Source organism: Trachemys scripta, chromosome 2, assembly GCF_013100865.1.
Source record: "Trachemys scripta elegans isolate TJP31775 chromosome 2, CAS_Tse_1.0, whole genome shotgun sequence".
Taxonomy (NCBI): domain Eukaryota; kingdom Metazoa; phylum Chordata; order Testudines; family Emydidae; genus Trachemys; species Trachemys scripta.
This window is the reverse complement of record NC_048299.1, coordinates 204,419,615-204,444,139: the sequence shown is the minus strand read 5'-3', so window position 1 is coordinate 204,444,139 and position 24,525 is coordinate 204,419,615. Positions and strand designations below refer to the sequence as shown.

The window sequence follows — 24,525 nt, the reverse complement described above, 5'->3', positions numbered from 1 at the left end:
AGACAGCTAGAACTGTATAGATGCAAGTAACACCAAATATTAAACGTGGAAGCTGTAAGTAGTAGAATGATAAATTACTCAGCACTAGTTCAAACTGGTAGTGACCAAAATAATTCAACTATGTGGGAAGAAACTGGTACTAGGGAAACAATGAGCTGCATTGTAGCAATTGTGTGAGTTTGTTTTTGTACTGGAATATACAGTTGTGTTCATGTTTCAGACTTCTCTCTACAGTTGAAGGCTGACTTAAACTGTTACTCTTAAACTTTCCTTGGTGGTTGTCTTGTATTTAATGCTAAATATCACAAGTCAAAGAATCCCCTATTTTGATTCCTACTGCTCCCTGTATTGGTAGCTTTACATAAGTTCATGATGCATATTAGGACTGGAGCTGGCTGCAACACTTTATTTAAAAAAAAAAAAAAAAGACTAGCTTTGTAGCTCAGAATAAAAATTCTCTGCAAGAACTTTCATTCTAGAAGGTGGTTCTGATTTTGGTAAACTTCTACAAAAACTCTTTGGCTTTTCATGGGAAACTGAAGCTAGAAGTTTATCTTAAAAAGCATATATGAGCAGTTCTAAATATGGTGAAATACTCATGCTACAAATTCATTTTAAATGTTGTAACAAGAATACTAATCTTTTGTTATAAAAAATTGAAACTAGAGAGACATTTCACCTTACATTGCAATACTATAAATGTGTCCATGATAGCATGCAGTGTATTGGAATACTTGTTTTTTTGGTAAATTAATAATATTCCTCAAACAGCAGTAGGGTGAAATGCAGAACTTGCAAGTTGAAGGGCTGGTAATCAGAACTAGTCTTGAAGTGGACAACAGAGCAAAATTGATTAAAGGTAAGGAGATTGAGGAAAGGGAGGTTTTAAAAAAAAAAAAAAAAAAAAAAAAAATTCTAAAACCTGGTGGGTGGACATGAATTCATCACTGTGGTTCCAACCTCTGAGATTTGCCATAAATCCTGGGTCTTGTACCAGAAATAACTGCTGGCCCAAAGAACAAGCAACCTGTTTTAAAGACCAGAACTTCTCCAGAACTAGAAACTAATTCTGTACCTCCATTGGAAAGCTGGTAATCTACTGGTGTGTAACGTTGGTTCTAGTCATGGTGCTTCATGATATCAAACCTTAATTGTGCCATTCCATCACCATTTTGCAGCCTATCTTTTTTTCTTCCATTGTGACCTGACTCTAATAAGTAGCATTTGAGCAGTGATCAAAAATTCATGCTTTGTGTTTGCTACAGAGCATTTGCGGAGTGGGCAGTGATTTTTTTTTCCCTGTGCTCATGGGTTATCTACCCTCTATAGTAAGTAAGTATTCCAAAAAGAAACTAGATTTCTTACTGCTAGATCTTTGAGATCTCAGGAGAAACTGAAGACACAATTACCTTGATGGCTCAATTTATTTTTTCTGGCTAATGGAGGCTTATTAGTGAAATGGTACTCTTGCCCAAGGGGTTGTTTGAAGAAATATTATCTGGCTGTGAAGCTTCTTCAGTCATTCTGTTAATACTAATGTGCCATTCTGTAGTGCCTTTTAATGTGTGTTACAAACACGAAGGGCTCAACTATTCTCTGATATAGGATGGGTGTTTTTACACAGTCTCTGAAAGAAAAGTTGAAAGACTCCCCCCAAGCTAGCACAATGAGTAAGTGGAGAACCTACTTGATTTAGTTGGGGACTGGTCCTGCTTTGAGCAGGGTGTTGGACTAGTTGACCTCCTGAGGTCCCTTCCAACCCTGATATTCTATGATTCTATGAATCTAGAAGTGGAGAACCTAGAAGTTTTGTCATGGTAGACTATGCTACTTTAGGTAGACTATTAAACAAGATTGGACAATGAATTCCTGGAAAAGTGCAATATTATAATGTGCTTTTTGAAGCTGGGCATTACTGCAGATAATTCCAGGGAAATATTATGTTTGAGAAGAAGATCCTTCACAATTCAGAATGTCCAAATGTAGAGCTTCTATCAACTCGTCTAAGATTGTGTTCTTTCAGAAAGTGAAATGAAATGAGCCATGTTGCCCTCTTGACTCCATAAAGACAGATAATGCCATTTCAGAAATGTCAAAAAAATTAAGTCTTGCTCTATTTCAAACTTTATTTTACTCATCTCCATCTTTAATAGCTGCTGGCCTAGTTCTCTTTCCTGACAAGGCTAGATTTCTTCCTTCCCATCTCTGTCCATCCTCTCCAGCTGCCTCCAGACCTTGGTTGATATGCAGTACTTCCATTGGGCTGCTTGCAGCTGTGCTAGCATGCCACATAATGATCCCTTGTATTTGTGGCACTGAAGTCTCAAACATCAGTGGTATGATTCTGCCTGTTTTTTGGAATATGCCATTGTTAATGGACCTCAGTTTAAATTAACTTGGAAAATAAAATACCACAGAAGGCATTGACTCTATTGAATTGGGATATATGATATGAATTGGAAGATGGGTACTGGATTACAGCCATCTGTAATCCAAACTGCTCTAAATACCATCAGGTTTCAGGGAAAATGTCTTTGTGGCAGCTTTCCTTTTCACACTTACAGCTGTAATTTGAACTCAGTCCAATGAAGGCTGCAGAATTTTCTGTTTAGTAACTGGAGTCCTTATGCTGTCCCACTGGGTAGGGTGTATATATTTATTATTTGTATTCCTATAGCACCTAGGAGCCCAGTCATGGATGAGGAACGTGCTGTATTAGGCACTGTACAAACATAGAATAAAAAGATGGTCCCTGCCTTATTGACCCATGTAACTGAAGACTGTGTAGGTATTAAACTTTAACAACAGTTGCAGTGACAGAATAGTATAGTTAATAGTCTCACAGATAAAATCATTGTCATTGTTTCTGAGATAAAACTAGATGGATCGATAGTTTCAACTAGTAACAATCAGATTTACAAACTGTTACTGAAATCGTGTACTCCATATCATGATACAGAAAGCCTAACTGAAATAGTTAGTTTGTCTTAAACCCATCTCACTGATCTCAAAACTCTCATAATTCAACAGTGGAAATAGTTGAGATCTGTATTCTTGACCTGCTAAAAGTCTAGCACAAACTGCCCTTTACAGAGACTATGACTGGAATGCGTGGTAGGGTACATTACTCTAGTACTTGGACTGGGTTTCCAGAGCTGTGCACACACTGAGATCAATAACAACATTTCAATCCCAATGTGAGATTACATTAAAAGCAGCTACTGAACTTGTTCTTACTGCTGTAAAACAAAAAGTGGCAGGGAAGCAAATGAATGAGACAAATAAATACAAGGAAACTCCTCTGGAAACTGTATCATGCTGAGTATGTTCCTTTGTCTGTCTGCAAAGTCTAATTGACAGAAATGCCAGTAATATCCAATAGAATCTTATTTATAAATGGTGGGGAGGCAGGGCCCTGAAGATACTGTAGTGGGAAAGTAACTCTAAATTGCAGTGGAGGTTCTGCCTTGTTTTTCTACTGTTTCATCAGTACTTATTGGGACACTTCTTCAGACTGTTTTTTGAAGACTTTGATCGGGAAAGGGATGGTCATTAGTGCCAATTTACTTTTGTCGATCCTCAGCCAGTATTTTGTATTAGCATTCAGCTCAAAATGTGAATTTTGGACTGAGTTTTGTGAACCAACATAGCAAATGGGCAATTTTGTAAGACTCGAGCAGAAATGGTCTTTCTTTACAGAAGGCTGTAGTTCAAAATGATTAAAAAATCAGTTGCTTTATGTATTTTTGCTTTTTTTTTTTAATATGCAAGAACTTAATGAATGTAGTGGAAGGAGTGGCTTGCCTTGGAGCAATGCTCTAACTCCTGCTGGTAGAATCATTTAGCTCTGAAGAAAAGTGGCCTGTCTCTGCAAGCAGCTTATTGCAAGGTGGGTTTGTGAATGTTGGAGAACTGGAAACGCTCTTGTAGAGGAGAAGTAAATAATATGCCTGGTCATTAGCAAGTAGGAAGAAAATAAAATAGCACTGAGCATGAATGGTCCAATAAATACATTGCATTTTTTACTTGGGGGAGGGCTGTTAAGTTTCAAAGAAGATTCTTTCAGTGGTGGTTGCATTTATATCGATTATGTGGTGGCGGTGCAAGGGAACTACGATTTAGAGTAAAAAAAATCAGATGCTCAAAGTGGAAGGAGAACCAATTTTTTTTTTTCACTTTAAAGGCATTTCACTCTTTTTAAAATAGGTTTTATGGAATTTCAGCTGCTTTTTGGAATCTTTTCATTGGAAGTCATTCTTCCTCTTTAAGACTTGCTCACTTAAGCTCCTGTCCTGCATTGAGCTCCAAACTGATGGACTTCTTTAAATTCTGGGGCTCTGCGTGGGCTTAGGTATCTACACACTTTATTAAACTTATAAGATCACGGCCCGTATTTTATCTTAAACTTGATTTTTTTTTTCTTCCCTTTTTCCTCTGGTTAACTTTTTAAAACAAGGGAATTCAATTTTCAACTTCTAGTCACATTGACTTGACTAATCTAATTTTTTCCTCACTTTGTTTACTTATTTATCTTTAGCTGCTGTCTAATGCTATAAGGATCACAGGGGAGAAACTTTTTATTTAGGTATTAGGAGCTTTACGTATTTGTTTGGATAAGTGTTCAGCAGCTGTGAAGCCTGGCAATTTATGAAAGACAGTTACTGCTGCAAAGCCGGCTATTTTTGAGAAAGGAGAATTCACTTTTGGGGCATGGTACTCATTACACAATTATGAGTAACATTCCATGAATGACCAAGCAGACAAAAGGATTGTAGAAGAGCTGTTTTAAGATTCTGACTCTACCAGTGAAATAAAAGAAACTCAATTACTGGGCTTGGTATTGGAGCACATATGGCATGTAAGCTTCACCTGCTGTTCCTCAAACTGTCATCCTTTGGTGCTGCGGGAATCTTCTCACAATAAAACATTTAGTTGAGACTTCCTGGATTTTATTAGCTTTAGTTAATTACTTTTGGTACAGTTTTCAAAAGTGCATACGTTCTATTTGACACAGGCATTTAGGAGCCAAAATCACTTTTGAAAATTGAACGTAGGTGCATTTTGAAATTTTTACCCTTTATCACTATGGTTGTGGTAAAGCCAGAAGGCTACATTTTAGTTTGCTATCTTTTATAATAAAAATTTAGATGTCTTTGTAATATTTTTTTTCATGGGTAAAGTTGCAACTTTAGCATTTCATCTACCTAAGAAGTCAACATTCTTGCTATTCAACTGGCAAAATTTAAGGGGACTGTCTAACGTACATTTTGTTAAAATATCCCCCAAGTAAAGTGTTGCATTGAATCTTTTTATAAATTGTGGGTACAGATGGCTTTAAACAAATATGCTACCTTGTTTGAGACCCAAAGATTGTAGCACAAAGAAGCTGAAAGTGGACTTGGGTATAAACAAAAGTGAAACTGACCTAATCAACTTTCATTGTTCAAGCAGAGATTTTTGCAAAAAGTCTGCAAAAAGCACAGAGGCAAGTAATATACATGTATAAAATTATGATTATTTATAATCTTAGGTAATGTTGGTACATAAGCAGTTCTTGCTTACAAAATAAGCTGAAATTGAGTCACTATAACTCTCTAATGTTGTTTCAGTTAACTACGTGTGAGAACTGAGAAATCTGCAAAGGGGGATACAAAGGGTACTCTGAGAAGGAAATGAGGGAAAAGCAGTAGCAGGGGAAGCTGAATGCCTTTACACTGGGTGTCCGGAGAAAAAACAGAGTGTGGGGAGAAAGTCAAAGATTGAAGAAGTCTTTGGATTGGAGGGAAGGCAGCAGGTGGAGGGCTTGTGGGGGAGGCTCTCTGGGAGAGGTCCAAGTGTAAATCTTCCCCTAAAAGGAAAGAAAAGGAGGGAGTAGCACAAGGAAGAGGAGGAGGGTTAGTAGAGATATGTTACTGCTTTCATGTTAGTAGTTCTTGGAGTTCAGAAGAGATTGACACTTGTAGCACCACAGGAAAATAACAAAGGTTTAATGTGTGGGAGGTTTTTAAATACAAAACCCATCTGCTCACCAGTCTCCTTTTGTCTTCTTCCCTCCCCGAACCCCCCTTCTCATGTCAGTTTGTGGCTGTTCTATGAACAGTTTACAATAGGGTGGTAGGAGCATTACATCAGAGACAAATCAGCCAGTCAGACTTTCCCCTCCTTTCTTCTCACCTCTTTCACTTCCTTAACTTACATGCAAACAGTAATCTTAGGGGTTAACATGCTCCAATTTTTAAAATATTCATTTAAATATTAGCACCTATGTAACTCTCACCTGCAGAGAAATGCAATTCAAATTATACTAGTTGGCCCAAATTAGAGCAGAACAGTAGAAGTGGCTTACTGCATGTGGATCCAGGTTAAACACTAGAACAGGCTCTTTTATTCTGACTACCAACAAATCAGGGAAACATTGTTTAAAATGTAGTAATTGTTTGGAATGTTAGCCAATCAGAAGCTGTGTGTTGAATTCAGTTGCAGAATTCCGATGTATAAAACTTTAATCTTTTTGAGAGACTTTTCAATAGTTTAAAAAAACGTTGAGACAAAAAAAATCATGTGATGGGAACAGAATTATCCTGTAATATCGCTCATATAATCCACAAATAACTCAGCTACTTCAGTTTCTGTTGTAAATAACTAGTTCAAAGACCAGCTAAAAATCTCATCTCTCCCAAGAATGTGTGGCTCAAAGCTATTTAGAGGATAGATTCTATTCATACATGTGTCTACTTATAGGTGAGGAATTTGAAACTGGAGCATGAGCAGGAGAAAAACAAGATCTTGTCAGAAGCACTAGAGACACTAGCCACCGAACACCATGAATTAGAGCAGTCTCTAGTTAAAGGATCACCACCTCTAAGCATCCTTAGCGAGGAACAGTTCTATGATGCTGTTTCAGGTAAGTAAATAACATCCAGAACTTGAACATGTGGCAAATGTCTATATATTTTGTTTCTTTAAAAATTGGGAGGGGCCCAAATCTAGTTGTACCATCTAGGGCACCTGTCTGGAAAGGTACTTTAACATTTGCTTTACTGCAGCATGACTTCTCATCTACTTAGTTAAACAAGTGCTTAAGTACCTCCTGAATCTGGGCATAGAACTGTGGCATGTTCCTGTCTACCAGGAGCAGAGTTTGCAAAACTTGGATCGTGGCAGGGCTGATCACCAGAATAGCTACTTTCCGCAACTTTTTTCTATCAAGGATATTCTCTAAAGACACAAGCCAAGAAACTTTCAATTACAGCTGACGTTATGACTCAGAAACCATTTGCTTTCTTTGTTTCATTATGGATTGAGCTAAGGATTGTCCCCAGTCACAGGCTGGGGGATGGATGAGTGTTTGTGAGGTGCCAATTCCCCCACTCCTTCCCATAACTTAAATGTCAATATTGCAGCTGAAATTTGAATGCAATTTTTTTAATTAAAAGCACCTGAGCACCATGGCAACTGTGCCTCCATAGGTCTGTTTCTCTGAAGATTAAAGAATGGTTGTTTTTGTCTGGGGCATAAGGGTCTAGGATGTATTTTTATATATTTTAAGGTGTTCTTAGGGAAAGACTTGATCAGAAAGGTGTCTAGATTCTTATCTGAACATAGGGTTTGAACTCCGTCTAAGCCCCAGCCCACTTACCCCTGTCCGTGGCCACCATCCCCCAAGGAGCTGCAGCCCAACTCCTGGCTCCGAGGGGGGTGTAAGGTAAAAAGTTTGGGGACCACATGGCTAGAGCCTGAGCTCTGGGTCCCAGAACTTGGGCTCCAGCCTGAGCCCAAATGTGTCTACACATCAGTTTTTAGCCCCACAGCTTGAGTCAGCTGACCTGGGCCAGCCATGCTGTGATCTCTTATGCTTGTGTGGACATACCTATAGTGGTACCTTATAAGCATTCAGGAGTCTGGTTCTGAGTCTAGTGTCATAACATCTTATTCCTTGTCCCTGAAGAACTTCACACTGTCCTGGAAACTGTTCTGTGACACACAAAAGAAATAAAAAGCAGTGGTATTGATATTTCACCAGATCCATATTGGTTAATCAAGGAGTCTCCTAAGTAATGTATATCATAAGCCCCCAACCATCCAGCACCCACACACTAAACCCAACAACCAAAATTAGACCAAACTATTACTCTTTAGGAGATTAAAACTATATTCCAGAGGCAGAGAATAGGAGGGACCAAAGTGCACCAATGCCTGAGGCCCCTGCAGTGGCAGGGAATTGATCAAGTGAGGTGTTCCCAGATGATCATGGCAAGCAATCTGAATCCCATGCTACAGAGGTAGGTGGAAAACCTCTAAGGCCACTGTCAATGTAACCTGGGGGGGGGAATCGGTTAGATGCTGAGCTTGTGATCAAGAACTAACCAGCCAAGCACCAGTGAAGGGGATATTGGATGAGGTGGGCCAGTCACTAGCTGTGGCCATCTCTAGTCCTTCAGAGGAAGGAGACCAAAAAACCCCACAACCCAGTACGTTGCATGTGTGTGCATGCATACCTGAGCATGGGGAAATCCCTTCCTGATCCCTGCAGATTACCGGTTGAAGCATGAGATTTTTAGAAACTCCAAATATGAACCAGAAGATACCCACAAGGCTGCTGAGCCCTGCCCCTCACCATCATAATCAACCCCATCATACAATCCCACTCATAAATTTTGTCCAGCTGTCAAAACTGTGTCTCCCCAAAGCACCTATTGGGAGGCTGGTCCAGAACCTCACTCCTCTGATGGATAGAAATCTTCTTCCAGTTTCCAGCGTGGATTTGTTCATGGTCGGTGTATACCCATTTGTTCTTGTACCGACATTGAAAAGATATTCAGGCTAATGGACAGACTTTCTGGTGTTTATCTCCCTGATGTATTTACAGAACGCAATCCTATCCCCCCTCAGCCTGCCTTTTGCTAGGCTGAACAAGTCAGGCTTTTCCATTCTCCTTTAAGATAGGCATTCCATTCCTCTGGTCATCTTTTGAGTTTGTCTCTGTTCCCGATCTATAAAATGCCTTCGTTAATAACTATCAGTCAGACAATTATTGGAATTAGGAGGATAGCTGGTCAGGAGTTCATCATTTTCCAGTTGAAAAATGCCCTTTTCTGAAACCGAACTTTTTAATAGGGGAAAAAACTCACCTTTCCTGAAAATTTTTTCCACTTTTGTCAGGAAAAATGAAATGACATTTCCTAGGCTGCTTGCCTGAAAGCCTTGAGGAAAGGGAAATTGACAAGAGCTTTCCAGATGAGCAGTTAAAAACTGAGATTCAGTTTTGTTTGTCAAGAAACATCTTTTCCCCCCTGTAATCCCCTTAGTAGAAGGGGAGCCCATGTTTTCTGACACTTCAAGACACTTTTTTTCCAAAATGGTTACTTTTCTACAGGAAGGGACTCCAAATGAGAGCTGGCTGGAAAGTTGGAGTCGTAGCCATAGAGCACCACCACTGCTGCTTATGAGGATAAGAGTTCTCTGACTGAACCCAGCTTTCAGCCTTAAAGTGAACCCCATGTCTCATCACTGTGCTGTCCCAAACTCTTGCCCTGAAAGAAAAAGCAATGGCTTGGAATCCTATGCACAATAAAATTATATATAGCCAAAAAATAAATATTCAGGAATTGGAGGAGGAGGTTTGAGACACACTTCTTAGGAAGAAATCTGCAAGCTGGCTGCTTGGTCCTCCATGTATGTCTGTTTTTTTTTTTGTTTGTTTGTTTGTTTTTCATTTAAAAAAAGGCAGCAAAGCTGACTTGGAGCCATGGCAGTGGGATATGTGTGGGTGACATGGTGACCTCCAGTTTGAATTTGGAATCCATTGTGTGTTAAATTCTTGCCTCATTGACCCTGAAGAGACTAAATTAGCAGTCCAGAGTGACCACCACAGCCTAAGAGTCGGACAGTAAGCAACTAGGGAGGCTCAAGAAGCCTGAGTCCCTGGTTCCAGGGTTTGGGGTGGCAGGATTGCATAGTCCCATGGGCCAGGGAAGGGCTCAGGCTCAGACAAGAGGCGTAAGAGCATGCCTTACAGATCCAGAGCTGGAACCAGTGACTAGTCCCTGTCCAGACCCATTTGGCTTAGAAGTACATGGGATCCAGCAGTTGGGTGCACTCACAACAGATTGGTGGATTGGGCCAGGCTGTGACACAGGCATCATTAGCGTTCTTTGAGAGGCTGGTATGGCACACTGTAGTGCCTCAATCAGGAAATGGCCGATATGCACGGCTACTTCAGCTGTGACTTGTTTATTAGGCCAAATTCTCTTCCTCTCTGAGCTGCGAACAGCCCATTTAAAATCCTGCTGTAGGAGCTGTTTTTATGTAAGTACTTTTGCCAACAAGTGAGCTAGTAGAAGCTTACACTTCAAGTAATAGAATTCACAGATCTGACTTGCCCTGTGGAAAGGTAAGGGACCAGTATTGGTTTTTAAATGGATAACACAGTTCTCATTCTTCTTTGAGTGCTTGCTCATATCTATTCTAAAGGGGGGGGGGGGGGTGCGCGTGCCACATGTACAGTTCGCTGGAAGGTATTTCCCCTAGAAGTACCTGGGGGGTCAGCTCTGGAGCCCCCTAAATCATGCTGTCATGGTGCCACATATAGGGCCCTGCAAACTGTCAGTGGTGGTCGTCGGAGCATTTTGTGTCTTGTATTCAACAAGCGATCCTCTAGTGTATTTTTTGTAAATAGTTTAAAGATAGTTTTAAAAAATTGTTGTAGTTAGACATCTGGACTTGGGGTACTGTAGGGTGTTTCTCTCCCCCACATCCCAGGCCCGGGGCATGCCTCAGCCTCAGGGGTTTAAGCCATGTGGGGTTTGCCAGAAGCCTATGCCCAAGGGCGACCTGCACTCAGCTTATCTTAAGTGCTTGCGGGAGTCCCATCAAGTGGACAGGTGCAAATCTGTAGGAGCTTTCGCACCCGCACGAAGGAGAGGGATCACAGACTAAAGTTGCTGCTAATGGAAGTAGCTCTCTGCCCCCAGTCTGAGTCAAGCCCCATGGACGTGGCACTGGGCTCCTCAGCGTAGGTGCGCAGCGCGCCAGCTTTGGTCCAGGAGGTGCTGAGGAGGACCCTCTGCACCAGCATTCCCCTGTGCCAAGCATGGCGCAGGATCAGTCTTGGCACTGTTCTGTCTCCTGTCCCAAAGAAGCAGCACAGTAAGACTGATAGAGTGCGCTCCCCTTCCTGCGCATGGGAACGTGAACCCAAGGGAGATAGACCAGGTGCAAGACCACACCTCCCCTCCAGCTCAACAGCTAGCACCGTCAACTCCAGGCCCACGGGAGGGACCATTGAGTCCGGTGGCACCAGAGGTGACCCAGGTGAAGGATTTGGATCTCCCTTCCACATCCGAGACTTATGAGGCGGTACAGGACCTGATAACATTGACAGGTCCGCACTCCCCCGACCACAGTGTAACAGCACTGGTCTTGAGGCCCCAAATGACTGAGGCCACTGGTGAAGTCCAGGGGCAAGCTGGTTATGATGCAGCAACGATCTACATCGGCCCAGCATGGACGGGCACAGCGCCATCATGGTCCCTGCACATGGGCTCATCGCAGTCCGCATCGGACACTGACTCATATGTCCCAGAGAAGCTGACATCATAGCCACTGGCACTTCCAGTCAGCGGCGATGACCCAAACCCCCTTTCCCCCCATCTCCCCCATACAGTGGCCTCCACAATGGCAGGTGCCAACTCAATGGCTTTTCTGGACCTTGTGGGCTTATCACCAGTCCCAATGGGTCCACCTCGGTACACTCCTTTTTGGTCATGTCTGAGAGAAGGACTGCATCCAGGGCCAGGGATTTCTCCCAGGGCCAGGGATTTCTCCCAGGCATCAGCCACTGCTACCACCGCCAGTGCCACAATTGGTACCATGCCAGGCACTGACAACTGACCTGGCATCGCAGCTACACTCAGTACCCCGGACGGTGCCGCTGCCACAACTGGTACTGGGGCCGGCACCAAAGTGGACTCTGATTTGGGGACAGAGCCTCAGCGTTTTGAGGAGCCGGATAGGCAGGAGGGGCCCTCTCATATTTCGGGCTCCTCCTCATAGTTTCCAGATGAGGCAGTGGCAGGAACATCCTCGGGGCCTCCCCTTCCCGACAGCAGAGCCCACCTTGAACTTCTGAGGTGGGTCGCTCAGAACTTCAGGGTACAGAATGGAGGAGGTCACTGAGGTGTCAGACCCAATGGTGGACATTTTATCCCCAGCAGAACCCACCAGGATGGCCTTTCCCCTGATAAAGACAATTCAGGAGAATACAAAAACCGTGTGGCATATACCATCCTCTCTGGCTCCTACAGCTAAGGGAGTCAAGAGAAAGTACTTTGTGCCCTCCAAGGGCTATGAATACTTGTTTACTCACCCCATGCCAGACTCATTGGTAGTGGTGGCTGTTAACACAAGGGAAAGGCAAGGGCCTACCCTTCAAGCTAAGGATGGAAAGAAGCTGGACCTCTTCTGGAGGAAGATATGCTCCACCGGAGCATCGCAAACCAGCAAGCAATCCTTAGCCGTTATAACTTCAAGTCATGGGACGCAATGTCCAAATTATCAGACCTTCTCACCAGATTCTAAGCCAGAATTCTCAGCGCTCATGGATGAGGGCAAGACAGTCGCCAGGAGGTCACTGCAAGCAGTGTTAGACTTGGCGGACTCTGCAATAAGGACAATGTCTTCAGGCATCGCAGTGTGCCATTGCTTATGGCTGCAGGCCTCAGGCCTCCCCGCGGAGATCCAACAGACAATTCAGGACCTACCGTTCGAGGGGACCATGTTATTTTTTGGAGAAAACGGACTGGAGACTCCACAGTCTGAAAGACTCCCAAGCCACTGTAAGATCACTGGGTCTGCACACCCCTGCCACCCAGCATAGACAATTTAGGCCTTAACACACGACACAACCATACCAGGGGCAGTTTAGGCAGGACCAGAACCGTAGGCGTACCAGAAACCAGAATCGTCATCGCCAACCCCCAAATAACAGGGGGTCTGGGTCGTCCAGGCAGCCACCAGGCTCTAGGGAGACCTTTTGAGGATGCGCCCGAGGGCGTTATACCAACTTCTCAATGGGATCCTTCTTTCCTGTTTTTGGAACATCTATCACATTTGTACCAAGCATGGTCCCAAATCATCTCAGACCATTTGGGTCCTCCGCACAGTAGAGATGGGATATTCTCTCCAATTTTCTCCCTGTCCCTCTTCAAGGACCCCTCTCACGAGCAACTTCTCGTCCAGAAGGTACAAAACCTCCTGTCAGTGGGGGCTGTGGAGGCGGTTCCGCCAGAGTTCAGGGGAAAGGGGTTATACTCCCAGTATTAGGAAATACTGGAAAGTAAAAGGGGGCTTCAGACCCATCTTGAACCTGCGCAGTCTCAACACGTTCATGGAAAAAACTACAGTTTCGAATAGTCTCTTTGGCCACTCTCATCCCATCCCTGGATCCAGGAGATTGGTATGCCACCCTTGACTTGAAGGACGCATACTTCCACATTTCTATAATCCTGCCCCACAGGTGCTTCTTAAGGTTTACAGTTGGGAGTCCCCACTGTCAATTCATAGTACTACTGTTCAGCCTATCATCGGCACCTCAGATGTCTACCAAATGTATGTCAGTCGGAAAAGGCAGGTTCAGGTATTTCCTTACCTAGCAGACTGGCTAGTCAAGGGCCAGTCCAGAACACAAGTGGATCAACATGCTCCCTCATAAGCTCCACCTTCAATGCATTGGGCCTCCTCCTAAACACTCAAAAGTCAACGCTCACCCCTACTCAGAATAGAGTTCATAGGGGCAGTACTAGACTCAACACAGTCCAGAGCGTTCCAGGCCATTCACGACATCATACAGGACCTCAAACAATTCCCTATAACCATAGTAAGGAGTTGCTTAAAACTCCTAGGTCGCATGGCATCTTGCACATATGTAGTGCAGCACGCGAGGCTGACTCAGACCTCTCCAAGCTTGGCTAGCATTGGTGTACTGACCAAGCAGGCACAGTCTAGACATGGTGGTTACCCTTTCACCAGACGTTTTCAAGTCTCTTCACTGGTGGCTCGACTCACACTTGATGTGCACAGGGGTCGCATTTTCCAAACCCCGTCCATCCCTATGTCTGACCACCGACGCCTCAGCCATGGGGTGGGGGGCACACCTGGGGAGCACAGAACTCAGAGCCTCTGGTCTCAGGAGGAATCGATGCTTCACATCAATGTAAGGGAGCTCAGGGCGGTCCGGCTGGCATGTCAGGCCTTTCAGCCTCTCCTGGAGAGCAAGTGCATATTGGTCCTGACAGACAATACAAACAGCAATGTTTTATATCAGACGGGGAGAGCACACTCCTCTCGCCCTCACGCTCTAGGAGTTCTGCATAGCACACTCCATACTTTTGGAAGCATCCTAACAGACCGCCTCAGCAGGTCTTTTCATAACCACGAGTCATCTATCTGGATGTAATAAACAACCTCTTCCAGCAGTGGGGAGTTCCCCAGATTGATCTGTTAGCCACAAGAGCCAACAGGAAGTGCCTACAATTCTGCTCCTTCCTAAACCACAGCCCAGATTCATTGGCAGATGCCTTTCTCCTTCCATGGAAGGACTGCCTGTTCTATGCGTTCCCTCCCATACCGCTGATTCACAAGGTCCTCCTCAAAATCCGGAGCGACGGAACTTCAGTGATCCTAGTGGCACCGGCCTGGCCATGTCAGCATTGGTTTTGCTATTGGAGCTATCAATGGACACTCCAATCACTGTACCGCTAGTTCCAGATCTCATCACTCAACGTCATGGAAGGCTTCAACACCCCAATCTCAAGTCTCTCCACCTCACGGCTTGAAAGCTGCGTGATTGACCCGTTAGAGCTTACATGCTCAGACCCCCTGAGGGAGGTTCTTCTGGGTAGCAGAAAGCCTTCAACCAGAGTGACTTATCTAGCCAAGTGGAAGAGATTCATGATTTGGTGCTTGTAGAATCGTATCCTTCCAACACAATCGTCGGTCCCGTTTGTCTTGGACTACCTCCTAAAGCTGAAACAGCACGGCGTGTCTCACTCCTCAATAAAGGTTCACCTGGCTGCCATCTCAGCTTTTCACCCAGGAGAGCATGGATGCACCATCTTCACTAACAAAATGGTGCGGTAGTTCCTCAAGGGGTTGGACAGATTATATCCTCATATTCGGCAGCCACCCCCACTTGGGGCCTTAATTTGGTACTCTTAAGGCTGATTGGGGGGGACGGGACCCGTTCGAGCCCCTAGCAACATGCTCACTCCTCTACCTTTCCTATAAGGTGGCCTTTTTGTTTGCAATAACATCAGCCAGAAGGGTGTCCGAGCTCAAGGCTCTCACATCCGACCCTCCATGTACTATTTTCTACAAAGAGAAGGTGCAACTGTGACCCCACCCGGCATTCCTCCTGAAGGTGGTCTCAAATTTCCACCCCAATCAAGACATATTCCTCAGTCTTTTTCCCAAAACCCTATGCCAATAACCACGAGCAGAGGCTCCATTCCCTGGATGTGTGGCATGCATTGGCCTTTTATATTGAACGAACTAAGCCGTTAGCTGAACCAGTTGTTTGTTGCTGTGGTGGACAGGATGAAAGGCCTCCCGGTGTCCACGCAAAGGATATTGTCACGGATCACATCCTGTATCAGGGTTTGTTATGACCGCGCTACGGTCCCTGCCCCGCTCTGACTACACACTCCACCAGAGCTCAGGCGTCTTCGGTGGCCTTTCTGGCCCAGGTACCGATCCAGGAGATATGCAGAGCAGCTACGTGGTCTTCGTTCCACACCTTCACTTCACAGTACGCCATCACCCGGCACGCCAGGGATGATGCAGTGTTCGGCAGGGCTGTGCGTCAATCAGCTATTCCATGAACTCTGACCCCACCTCCTAGGTAAGGCTTCCAAACCCACCCGCCTTCCCCTCTGTCGGACTATCCAGCAAGAAGCAGTGTGCCCTTGTTGCCAAGAAGGCTAACGGCATATTGGGCTGCATTAGTAGGACCATTGCCAGCGGATTGAGGAAAGTGATTATTCCCCTCTATTCAGCACTGGTGAGGCCATATCTGAAGTATTGCATCCAATTTTGGGCTCCCCATTACAGAAAGGATGTGGACAAATTGGAGAGAATCCAGCGGAAGGCAACGAAAATGATCAGGGGGCTGGGGCATGTGACTTATGAGGAGAGGCTGAGGGAACTGGGCTTATTTAGTCTACAGAAGAGAAGAGTGAGGGGGGATTTGATAGCGGCTTTCAACTACCTGAAGGCGGATTCCAAAGAGGATGGAGCTCGGCTGTTCTCAGTTGTGCAGATGACAGAACAAGGAGCAATGGTCTCAAGTTGCAGTGGGGGAGGTCTAAGTTGGATATTAGGAAATGCTATTTCACTAAGAGGGTCATGAAGCACTGGAATGGGTTACTAGGGAGGTGGTGGAATCTTCGTTAGCGGTTTTTAAGGCCCGGCTTGACAAAGCCCTGGCTGGGATGATTTGGTTGGTGTTGGTCCTGCTTTGAGCAGGGGGTTGGACTAGATGACCTCCTGAGGTCTCTTTCAACCCTAATCTTCTATGATTCTAAGAAGGAACTGGAGAGGCGGTGGGACGGCAGGGCCCTATATGCAGTGCCATGAAGGCACAACTCCAGGGGCTCCGGAACCAACCAGACGGGTGCTGCTAGGAGAAAAGCCTTCTGGCGAACTGTGCATGCAGTGCGCACACACACCTAATTGGAATGGTATGAGCAACACATCTCGAAGAACAACAGTTATGAGAAGGTGAGTAACTGTTTTTTCTAGACACTAGGCGTATTTCTTTTTTTTAACTTACTTAGCTACAACACAGTCTTGTCCTAGCTGTAGAAGCCATCTCAATTCACACTTCTGCATGAAGAATGTGTTCCTGAGCCAGTAACTGACAGGTCTCCGTTTTGCCACCCAAAGCTTTAAGCAGGCTGGAGACCCATGTTAGAATCTGTGGCCCTCACTACTTAAAGTAAACACTTTCCAATTCACAGCATTCTTGCATTTTACAAACGAAAGTCACTGTTATAATCTTGTTTGCATATTTACTATGTACTGCTTTTAGAAATATGTTGGTTAGTTACTGAAGAAATGCCATTTTGGTAAGGCTTTTCTCTTAATGCTATTTTTGGTTTATGTGCTTATGTATAGTTCATCATAACATCCAGTGGTACAGCAGGGAAGGCCAGTAAATATTGGGTGTTATGTCAGATTCTGAAAGGAGCTCTGACCTACACAAGACTAACTTTGTTTTATGGTAAAACTGACATTCCTCATCTAGTATGCCTTGACATTGGAGTGTATTAAATGGTGCTTATTGTAAATCTGAACACTCTGCTGACAGAGGCTGACTGGGGGGGGGGGGGAATAGCTCAGTGGTTTGAGCATTGGCCTGCTAAACCCAGGGTTGTGAGCTCAATCCTTGAAGGGGCCATTTAGGGATGGGATGGGACTGTCAGGGACAATACTTGGTCCTGCTAGTGAAGACAGGGGACTAGACTCGATGACCTTCCAGTTCTGAGATAGGTATATCTCCATATATATATTCTAGTAGTTAAAGACTCAGGCCTTGTTTACACAGGGTTGTCCAGAAAACTAACCCAAACTAACAGAGTGAGTTTGAAGTGGGTTAAACTGCATCAAACCCATGTGTGAACACTCTTGTTCAGATTTAAAGTGGCCTCAATTCAGTTTCACTTAATTCATCCTGGAAGTAAGTGGAAATTTAGTTGAGGCCACTTTAAATACTTATGTGGATTCTGTTTTTCAGCATTAATGTGATTTAACTATCCACTTCATATTCACACTTTTAGTTAATGGGGATTAATTTTCCTGGATGTCCCTGTGTAGACAAGCTCTCAGACTGAGCTCACATTTCCAAGTATCTCTAACCTCTCATACTGGAAAACATGCAGAAACTACTAAGAGTCATAAAAACCAAGTTAAATAGCAGCAGTGTGGCTTTTCATCCCAGAGTCAGATATTAAACGTAGACTCCCCCAAACCTGGCTAGTGTGCTTGAATGGGGAAGAAGTATTGTGTGGGGACAAAATTTTCCAAGGCTTAATGGTATCCTCTAGCGAGATGAATTATCCAGATAAGCGTTGGGTAACCATACAGACTTCAGGAGGCATATCCAAACTGAGTCCAAATTTGGAGGTTCTGCAATCACAAATTAGTGTCTGCAGTGCAGAAACTGGCTAAACAAGTGTAAATTGTGGTGTGAGGAGTGATGTACCTCATTCTGAAAGTTACAAGTAAGCAGGGAAACATGGCCTCTAAATCACAAAGCAAAACTATCTAAAACTGGTAAAAACAAAATGTCTAGCCTGATTTTGGTAAAACTAAAACTGCCCTGATTTAGCTCATCTTTTCATGTAGTGCTTAATCTCTAGGTCTGAGCTAAACATGGTTTTAATTATATCTGTGCAAACGGCTAGTGTGGCTGCGGTTACACTGTTTAAAGATGCACATGGCACTATACAGCTAGCTATAAATACCTTTGAGATGAAACTATATTCACACTGTTTTTAAACAGATATAGCTAAATCAGTATTAAAAACTGTGTACACTAACCCCTCCATTTGCAGCTTTCATTAACTTGAAGAATTGAGCTTTGGTTAACAGCTTCCTGCTTAGACGATATGTTCTATCCCAAACTAATGTTTTTGTTACTTGTCTTGGTGTTGGTCTAGTATTTGGTCTCAGTTTAATCCTTTCCTTGTGCATTGTTGTGTGTTGCCACTTCTCTTTATTCAGGCATATTTATTATCTGAATTCCCCTTTCTAGAAATTAGCACTCTTGTTCAGCCTAGGCTGTCAGGGTTAGTCTGCCTGTTATGGCAGGGGAGTATCTTCCCTTGATTAACGTCTTCGTGACTTTCACCACGCCCGCTGTCAGTGTGCTTTTTGATATAACTGTCACATAGCTACAGTTCCATGGCCTAGAAGGGCTTCCTACTGCCTGGTCAGTCCTCTTGTACTTGTGAATTTTGGCTTCCACTATGTGGACTGGCTTTCTTTTCAGCTAGTTAGATATTCCCCTTCCTCTCTAATGATTGATCTGTTTGTGACAGAACATATAATATTCAAAGGTCTTACAGAAGAGCACTAGAGTAGCTCCAAATCTGACTGCTGTAAGGGAGGGGTTACTGTATGAATACAAGGGATTAATTCAAGAGGGGTTGGCAACAGTTACGCAATAGAGGACAATAGCTTTCCATGCAGGCAGGAGAATAGTAGACACATTTGGTGTGTCCCATCACTGACCCCCTATTGAGCTCAGTGGACTAGCTTGTTAAGATGAATTCCAGTTTAACACAGGAGAACTAAAAGTCCTGGAAGCTAAGACAAAACTTTGTGGGAAGGGGGGATAAAAGGAGAGGGGGTGAATGGTTGTGGAGAGTTGCTGAGAAGAAGTGGCTCTCACAGACCCTAGAAGTCAGGGGTCTTGAGTAAAGAGGGACTTGCTCAGAGACTGTGCTGAGGAATAGCAAGCCTCCAGGTAAGATAGATAAGCATATTTTCTTTTTATTCTTATGATGGTAAATAGACTTCTCCAAACAAAGTATTGTCTATCTGGTCACTGTTTACCACTGGTCACAGGTTCCAAACCTAGCTGGGCCTACAGAGTAGTCATGGCCGATAGATTGTGCCCTGGGCTACAGCCTCCTGTGGGAGAATCACAAGATTGCACCCTAGACAAGGTAAGGGCATGAGACTCTAGCACCTGAGGAGCTATATTCAGATCAGAGAGGGGTCAAAGGTTAAAATAGCCTTGTAAGTGACTAACAATGCAAACTGTGTATATATGATAAGCAAGTCTACCTCTTCCTTTTCCTCTCTGGAGTCTTATGGCATATCACAAGTGTATTGTATAGTGGAATGTATTTGAGACCATTTTTTATTTCAGAAGGTGGAGGAAGCTGCTAGGGGAGAGGCTGTTCTAGATTTGGTTTTGACAAATAGGGAGAAACTGGTTGAGAATTTGAAAGTGGAAGGTAGCTTAGGTGAAAGTGATCATGAAATGGTAGAGTTCATGATTCTAAGGAATTGGTGGTAGGGAAAATAGCACAATAAAGATATTGGGTTTCAAGAAGGCAGACTTTAGCAAACTCAGGAAGTTGATAAGTAAGATCCCATGGGAAGCAAGTCTAAGGGAAAAAACAGTTCAAGAGAGCTGGCAGTTTTTCAAAGAGACATTATTAAGGTCACAAGAACAAACTATCCCACTGTGTAGGAAAGATAGGAAGTATGACAAAAGACCACACTAGCTTAACTAGGAGATCTGCAATGATCTGAAACTCAAAGAGTCCTACAAAAAATGGAAACTAGATCAAATTACAAAGGATGAATATAAACAAATATATTACAAATATGTAGGGACAAAATTAGAAAAGCCAAGGCACAAAATGAGATCAAACTAGCTAGAGATATAAAGGGTCACAACATTCTATAAATACATTAGAAACAAGAGGAAGACCAAGGACAGAGTAGGCCCATTACTTAATGGACGGAGGAGGAACAATTACAGAAAACGTGGAACTGGCAGACGTGTTAAATGACTTTTTTTGTTTCCGTTTTCATCAAAAAGATTAGTAGCAATTGGACATCTAACGTAGTGAAAGCCAGTGAAAATGAGGTAGCAGCAGAGGCTAAACTAGGGAAAGAACGAGTTTAAAAATTACTTGGACAAGCTAGATGTCTTCAAGTCACCAGGGCCTGATGAAATACATCCTGGAACATTCAAGGAGCTGACTGAGGAGGTATCTGAGCCATTAGCAATTATCTTCAAAAAGTCATGGGAGAGATGCCAGAGGACTGCAAAATGGCACTATATTTGCTCATCTATAAAAAGGGGAATAATGACAACCCAAGGAATTAGACCAGTCAGCTTAACTTCAGTATCTGGAAAGATAATGGAACAAATAATTAAGCAATAATTTGCAAACGCCTAGAATATAATGTGATAAGTAACAGCATGGATTTGTCAAGAACAAATCACATCAAACCAGCCTAATAGCTTTCTTTGAAAGGGTAACAAGCCTTGTGGATGGGGTGAAGTGGTAGATATGGTATATCTTGATTTTAGTAAGGCTTTTAATACTGTCTCGCATGACCGTTTCATACACAAACTAGGGAAATACGACCTAGATGGAGCTACTATAAGGTGGGGTGCATAACTGGTTGGAAAACCATTCCCAGAGAGTAGTTATCAGTGGTTCGCAGTCAAGCTGGAAGGCCATATCAAGTGGAGTCACTCAGAGATGAGTTCTGGGTCCGGTTCTGTTCAGTATCTTAATCAATGATTTAGATAATGGCATAGAGAGCACACTTATAAAGCTTGTGGATGATACCAAGCTGGGAGGGGTTGCAAGTGCTTTGGAGGATAGGATTAAAATTCAAAATGATCTGGACAAACAGTCTGAAGTAAACAGAATGAAATTCAGTAAGGAAAAATTTAAAGTACTTCATGTAGGAAGGAACAATCAGTTGCACGCATACGAAATGGGAAATGACTGCCTAGGAAAGAGTACTGCAAAAAGAGATCTGGGAGTCCTAGTGGATCACAAGCTGAATATGAGTCAACAGTGTAACACTGTTGCACAAAAAAAAAAAAAAATAGGACTGTCGATTTAATCTCAGTTAACTCACATGATTAACTAAAAAAATTAATTGCGATTTTAATCGCACTGTTAAACAATAGAATACCAGTTGAAATTTATTAAATATTTTGGATGTTTTTCTACATTTTTCATATATGTAATCGAAATCAGTGTAAATTATTTTTGATTATCATTTTTACAGTGCAAATATTTGTTACCAAAATAAATCGTATTTTTCAATTCACCTCATAAGTTAGAACAAATAAATTTAACGCGTACTTCATGTGCAGTCTGAGTAGGGGAAGAACAAGAAATTGTTCATTTAAAATGAAACTCTGAAATACAGATTTTATTAACTAGCACTAGTTTCTGGTTGGCTGAGCCAATAGTTTTAATATGACACTGGCGCTGAGTTTTAAACAAGAGCTAAAATGGATTAACTTTAACTAAAAACTGGCAACTTCAATTGTGTGTTAGGAAAGATACTGAAATCCACTATCTTCTTTTCTCCCCTTTCTTTTCCCCCCCACCCCCCCAAACCTCTCAAAAGATCCAGGATCCTTTAATCCATCTCTAGGTATGGCGTATCGGCAGTCTTGAGGTACTAGTAGTTACCAGACGGCTGCTGTCATCAGAACAAAGTAACCTACTTAGGTTTCAGAGTTTTGTATGAGGAAGAAGCTATCTGTTAGTCTGTGAAGTCTATCATTGAAGTTTATATTCATTAACATGCACCTGCTCTCTTGCAGATTCAGAATCTGAAAAATCATTAAGTGGATTTGAAACAGTAACAACGTACTCATTAGAGGACAGTGTGGAGTCAAACAATACAATAACCTCCAGCATGTCCGAAGAAAAGGTCTGTGGTGGAGGTGGAAAGGTCTGTGGTGGTGGAGAGTCTCTATCTAACGGCATCAAAAAACACAGGTAGGATGTTGCCTATTCTTTTTAAAGATATACTGTAAACTTTATTGCCATGTAGGCAAAAACCATGAGACTCCTGTGAAAGATAATTGTAGATATTTTTCCCTTGGGTATGAGAACTGAAAAGCAGATAGGATTCCTTATTAAAAGCACAGAGCAACTTTCTCCTACATTTAACAGACTGTCATCATTGTCAAGTAAACTATTATATACCATTCCATTTTGACTAGTAAGCAAGGGTATACATTTTTATATATAATATATATATGTAGATAGCGAATGCTTTAAAATGGACATGTTTTAACTCATTTAAACAAGTCTTGCTGAAATCGATGCTGGCTCTTATTTCTTATTTCATCATGTATTTTTAATTATTTGTGTATCCTATTGCTTTTTAAGTTTCCAGTCACTCGATCGCCCTACTTGTATTAAGAATGAATGGCAATATTGCTAGCTTGACATCACAATAAACCTAAGTCTAAACACAGTTTTATTTTAAAACTTATGTACATTGCATAGGTTCATTTTATGCTGTCAAATTAATCCATTTTTGTTTGTTCATGTCTTTGCCGGTAAAGGAGGACAATAGGTCCAGAGTTAATGAGATGTAATAGATACCACTATTCTCAAGTTTCAGTGCAGAGGCAATTTAATGTGTATATTACAGTCCAGTACCAACATTGACATGTTTTTAAAGTACCAATCTATAACTGTCCTTTTGGAAATAAGCAAGATCACAATTACTAACAGATGAGCGAAAATGCTATTTTAATGCCTGCCTTAAAAAGTATTATCCCAAGTGCATTAAGAGGTACCTTAATTACTGGACATCTGCATTTTATAACTAAATCTCAGAGGCCATTGCAGTGCATGGTAATGTAGGAGACTTGAAGTCAGGCTCCACTGAACATCAGCTCCTCCCAAACCAAGCAAAGACCAAGGAGTGATGAGTACTAGGGTCAGGCAAAGATGCTGACTGACAATATTGTTCCTTTAAGACCCCTTACTGATAAAGTATTATTGGTGATCTCTTCTCTACACCTTCCCAGTTACAGGTGAAAGTCCTGTAGTGGCAGCTGGAGGGAGGGAGGAAAATGCTAGGTGAAAGTGGATGTTTCAGAATGGAAACTTGTAATCCCCCTTTGTTGCCTGAGAAATTGGGAAAGGAAAGTTAAGATCCTCTGTAAAAATGAAAGCTGTATTTGTTCGCTACAGAATGTAAATACAATCCATTGGAAAAGTTTAAATGAAAGCCAGTTTTCTCAAAGTACAGGAAACAACACTTTTGCTAGTTTCCACAAGTCTTGTTATAAAATTACATTGTCAGAATTGTAAACAAGAGGTGACTAGAGCCTCTAAGCTCCATTATTCATTCTTCAGTCCCCTGACACTACTCCACTTTCCACCTACAAATGTCTCTCATTAGACTTTTTTTGATCACTAGGCTCCCTTTCCATCCCTTAGCTGCATGTCTTGCCCTGTATCCTTTTAATGTTCAGTGCTCTTTCTAAAACTGGTACAGCTGTGACCATTTTTGTAACAATTTCTAATTTGCTGTGGCACATTGCTTGAAGAAAGGCTCAGATAACAAATATATCTTGTATATTGCATAGTAACATCAGCTCTTTACCTGGCACCTTGGCGACGCTTTGGGATTTGGTGTCTGCAAATATAGTGATGCAAATCGGTTTCCCCCGCAGAGCTCTGCCAATCTAAATTTTGCCTAGAAGAGAACTTTCCATGGGGGAAGAAGTTGTTCAGTGTTTTGATCTCGGTCTTGGGATTCTTGATCAATGCTAAGCATTTAGCTGCATGACACACTGTATATACTCGTTCATTAGCCCGTTGGTTTATAAGCTGACCCCCCAAGATGGTTAGGTAAAAATAGCAAAAACGGTATGACCCTTTCATAAGCCGACCCTATATTTCAGAGGTTGGCAAACTTTGGCTCCCGGCTGTCAGGGTAAGCCGCTGG

At 42.7% G+C, this 24,525-nt stretch overlaps 1 protein-coding gene across 1 annotated transcript in view; it reads left to right on the top strand.

The window, feature by feature from the left end:
• The window catches only part of OSBPL1A (oxysterol binding protein like 1A), a 154,619-nt gene that overhangs the window by 98,380 nt on the left and 31,714 nt on the right, over nt 1–24,525 (top strand). Inside the window, exons 16-17 of the mRNA XM_034762783.1 lie at nt 6,742–6,904; nt 22,376–22,553. Of these exons, the coding sequence (XP_034618674.1) occupies nt 6,742–6,904; nt 22,376–22,553 (341 nt within the window). The remainder of the gene's footprint in view (nt 1–6,741; nt 6,905–22,375; nt 22,554–24,525) is intronic.